Source organism: Lactuca sativa, chromosome 2 (genome assembly GCF_002870075.4).
Source record: "Lactuca sativa cultivar Salinas chromosome 2, Lsat_Salinas_v11, whole genome shotgun sequence".
NCBI classification, from domain to species: Eukaryota; Viridiplantae; Streptophyta; class Magnoliopsida; order Asterales; family Asteraceae; genus Lactuca; species Lactuca sativa.
Genome location: NC_056624.2, coordinates 226,548,663 through 226,553,221, shown reverse-complemented (window position 1 = coordinate 226,553,221; position 4,559 = coordinate 226,548,663). Strand labels below are relative to the sequence as shown.

The 4,559-nt window shown below is 37.4% G+C and overlaps 1 protein-coding gene across 1 annotated transcript; it reads right to left on the bottom strand.

Moving 5' to 3' along the window:
* Nucleotides 1-1,138: 1,138 nt before the first annotated feature.
* Nucleotides 1,139-4,052, bottom strand: LOC111910865 (putative glycerol-3-phosphate transporter 1). The gene is made up of 3 exons (XM_023906672.3): nucleotides 3,892-4,052; nucleotides 2,087-3,129; nucleotides 1,139-1,990 (listed from the first exon to the last, which is right to left on the bottom strand). Exons 2-3 carry the CDS (start codon nucleotides 3,063-3,065, stop codon nucleotides 1,425-1,427), a joined length of 1,545 nt encoding a protein of 514 aa, XP_023762440.1. The 5' UTR covers nucleotides 3,066-3,129; nucleotides 3,892-4,052; the 3' UTR covers nucleotides 1,139-1,424.
* Nucleotides 4,053-4,559: the final 507 nt, after the last annotated feature.

Sequence of the window (4,559 nt, the reverse complement as noted above, 5' to 3'; positions counted from 1 at the left end):
CAGATTGACATTGGGCCCAACAGTAGAGAAATGTTGATGAGTTGGCCCAAACGAAAGAGGGGCCCACCCATAAGGAGACTAAACATATTGTGTTTGTTGTTGTCTTCCACCTCGATTACCGCCACGAGAATTACTTCGACCTCCACGAAAGGATCGACCACCTGATCGACCTCTGCCTTGGTAATATCCGTCACCACCACATATGTTGCTGCGATGCTGGTGAGAGGAGCTGGTGTGTTGGGTGGCGAGGACTTGAGGTGAGGAGGAGTGATCAGAACTTGCAGTAGGGATGGATCAAGTGGTTTCAAGTTGAAGACGTCACTCGTCAACTGAAAGCATAGATCGAGCATCATCCAAAGTCAAATGAGGCTGAGGCTTCTGGAACCGGATGAAGCTGAGAGACGATTAGGTTTAACCGTGTTGCTCTAATACCATGTTATTAGTATAATTTCCCATGAAAACGAGCCCCTCTCATTAAACCGTATAAATATAGTACAAATACAAAATGGCCTATATTGGGAAATACAACGAGCCTAATATGCTAAATAATATATATATATATATATATATATATATATATATATATATATATATATATATATATATATATATATACAATAATAGGCTAACCAGGAGAGTTTTTATTAGCTCTAAACACATATGTATGATAAAGCTGATAAGTCTAATCTGAAAACTCTAGAGGAGTTTAGATTTACGTAGAAATTTGGTGGAATAGGTATTAAAAAGTGGTTACTGACACTGAAAGCTTAGGGACCGTGTTATTAATGGTCCTGTATTTTTTTCATATTAACAAAACAATGGATTACGATTGTCGTTAAAACTAGAACCACAAAGACATAATTTTCTATTCACAAAATATACATACACAGCTAGTTTTGCCTTTTCATTCAAACACGGAGCCATTTTTCAACATTTTCATACCACGTAACATGTCAACCACAACCTATTTCTCACTTCTCACTATCATAATACTATTATTTAATAGGACATCATTTCCTTTTATATAATATAAACCGATAATGTTCCAGTTCTACATGTCATTATCTCTATTATACACAAAAAAGATAAAAAGATAACAAAATCTTCAAAATTACAACAAATAAGAAATAGAAAACGATTGAATAACGAGGATTTGAACCATAGTTCCTTAAATATTATGATCCAAAAATCATCAGACTAAATGTTTAATTTTGATGATGGGGTATTGATTATTACTTGTACAAACATTACTACCCTATCACCTCCTCCATATCCTAAAAATCTTGGAGAAAATACAAATGAATACACGGCCCCTTTCCCTCTTCTCCAAATTTGAAGTAGAGACCATAAATATTTAACAATTCTGCCCAATATCACACATTTTAACAAAATCTTCATTTTCACCACCAATAAACAACAAATGCTCACACTTCTTCCACCGCACCGGAACTAGCAGCACCACCACTCGAACCGCCTCGTGATTCTTGACATTTAGCAGTCACCTCCGCCACCACCAATTTTGTCAGAAACAACCCCGCCACAAACGCCGCCGCCATAAGCATGGTGAAGACCGCACTCCAACTCCGAGTCGAAATGTAGCCCGTCAGCACCGGTCCAATTGCGGCACCGATCGACCCCGTTCCGTCGATAATCGCGGTTACAGTCGCTAGTGCCTTAGAGTTTCCCCTCAGAGATTTGTGAGTCCCGAGATCAGCCGAAACCGCAGTCGTGATCAAAGCGTATGGACCGTTAACAAACATCCCGGTGACCAGCATCAGGATGATGTTTATAGACATTGACATATGTCCGTAACTTCTATAAAGATACAGCGCGGGGATCGCGCAGTACATAAAGCTCGCTGCCGTAATGGCACGAGCCCCTAGCCGGTCAGATATATGACCGGCTAGGATTCCTCCTACCACACCCCCTACGTCAAATAATGTGGATAAGTTCCCCGCCGCCTCATTCGATAAATATTCACCATTTATAGCTGCAAATTTCAAAACACAATAAATTATTAAGAATAACAAATAATATTCAAGGGATATTTAATAAGATTATATTACTGTATATTTGTAACACGTACCTGTGTGACTAATGTAGAACGGAAGCCAGTAGAGAAACGTGTAGGCCACCAATTTGGCAAAAAATAGGCAAAATGCAAAAGGAGCAACCCCTGGAATTTTCCAAGCTTCAAGAAATCCAACAGGCTTTCCTTTCTCGTTATCGGGTTTTGAGCTCAGTAAATGTTGAGATAATCCCTGCTTTTTAGGCGACCCGGATTCATCCTCATCTTGATTGACTCCCACCGATTCAGGATCAACCGGCAAGAACAGAAAAACCAGAACACCAACAAAAGCGATCATCAAACCGGGAACCACCATTGACCACCCCCACCCGTATTTTAAAAAGTAGGCTGCGATCAATGATCCGGCGATATTTCCGACGGATGTGTGGGCGTTCCAAATACCCATTATGAGTCCTCTCTTACTCTTTCCAAACCAATTACCGACGACTGAAACTACAGAAGGCCATCCGGTTGACTGAAACAGCCCGGCTAACATTTGAACTATCAAGTAGTAGTAGAAGAAATGAATGTTTGCCCAGTATCCGACACCAAATAATGAAGTGAATAAACCCGTTCCCAGCATTCCGATTGTTAGAAAGATTCTTAGGTTCATTCGATCGCCAATATGTCCTGAAAAGAACATGCCGACGGCGTATACAAAAAGGAACGCTAAGTCTAGATCTCCGAGCAAACCTGTTCCGTTTGTGCCATTGAATGGGGCCCACCCGCTTCCTAGAACCCATTGAAGTGCGTTAGATCTGTGTAGAAATGCGGCTGATTGTAGGGATTCGTCGGGAGTTTGAGGATCGAGTGCGCTTTTGATGATGCTGGTGGTTTTACGGGAAGCATGGTAGCTTGCGTATGCGAGAAACGTAACGATTAGAACAATGGCTTGATGGGATTTGAATGAGATGTTTGATTTCTTGGTGCATTCTACGAATCTGATTCCTGGAGGTTTTGTGTTTCTACTTGATTCCGGTTCTAAAATGGAACCCATTGATGTATTACTATTTACTGCTTCCAAAACTTCAATTTTCTTTTCCTCCACCAGTTTAACGAAGCTGAAAACACGAAGATCGATCACCAAATTATATTTTAATCGATGAAAAAATATTAGTACAAATTATAATTTAAAAAAAACTTCTCCTTAACTTAGATTTATCCCCATCGAAGAAGTTAATGGATATGAAATCGGATTTATTAAACAAACATAAGCTATATAAGGCAAAACTCCAAAAAAGTTTGTTTAATAAAATCAAAATTATTCCTTAAAATCATGGAACTCTCTACCAATCGAATCAATAATCGGAAAACCAATTATTTTCAGTTGATTTAAATAAAAACACAAATACATTATATTGTAAATTAACAGCAAATTCAGTTAAAGCGGATGACAGAAGGAGATTCGATTTAGCCGATAAAAATAAGCAAAAGTAAGAATGAGATTAGTTACCAAAAAGAAAAAAGAAAATCAATTCTAAGAATATTTGTTTCGAAATCATCCAAAACAGCGATAAGTTACCGGATTGATCAGGTCAATCGTCTTGAATTTCCGGTCAATATATTTCTACTACTCCAGTACTCCCGTTAATTGAAGAACTGATATGGAAGATGTTCCCAAAATTGAATATAAAGAAAACGAAGAACGGGGATAAGATTCTGGGTTTTAATATACGTATTAAATTTGGAAAGATTTACGTCAAAACCGATTAATCTAATCTGCGGTTTCGATGATGATAATTGATAAGATCGCCATGAAGATGATGAAACCGAAAACAAATGCAACAAACTCTTAGTCAATTAAAAGGAAGAGAAGAACTTACCTATATGCAAATCGATTGATTCTCTGTCTAGATTTCCACGATTTTCGCTCGTATCTATCTATACACGTATCTATAATCGTCGATCTTCTTCTTCTTCTTCGTTGAGTTGTGTGACGAATGCGTAACTATGTTTCAGCTGTTGGCCTGTTGCTGTGGGTTGCGCAATGGAGAGCATCCTATTTTATAGCGTAAAGGTTTTATTTAGTTCAGATGCTAAATTACCATAACGCCCTTGCTTCATCGTCATAATTGCCACTTCATCACGCCAAATATGTTTCAGCGGATGGGGGTGGAGATTACGATACTACCCTGGGTATGTTGGTAATTTGCCAATGCTAATAATTAACTGCAATTAATGATAAATTTGTTATAAAAGATAACTTAATAGATTTGAGCTTGAAGGTTCTAATATAACTATTAACTAGAAAATCTTGAGTTCAATTTCAGATAGAAGAGATATATAGTTATCTGCCATTAAAATAAATAAATAAATAAATAAATAAAAAGTAAAGGAAAAGATATGAACTTATACTACTCTAGTATTGGTTTTAATTATTTTATACGTTTTGTTTTGAGTTGGTTCAAGTACATACAGTTTTTTTTATAATAAAAGTTTAATCCAAATAAATTTTTTGCTCCTTAATATAAATTGAGGTGTGTCAATACTA

What these genes read in the sequence shown, in the direction of transcription:
- LOC111910865 (XM_023906672.3), bottom strand. Translation starts at nt 3,065, where the DNA reads ATGGGTTCCATTTTAGAACCGGAATCAAGTAGAAACACAAAACCTCCA. An exon ending in GTTCTACATTAGTCACACAG is followed by an intron (nt 1,991 to 2,086) that starts GTACGTGTTACA and finishes TGAAATTTGCAG; the next exon opens with CTATAAATGGTGAATATTTA.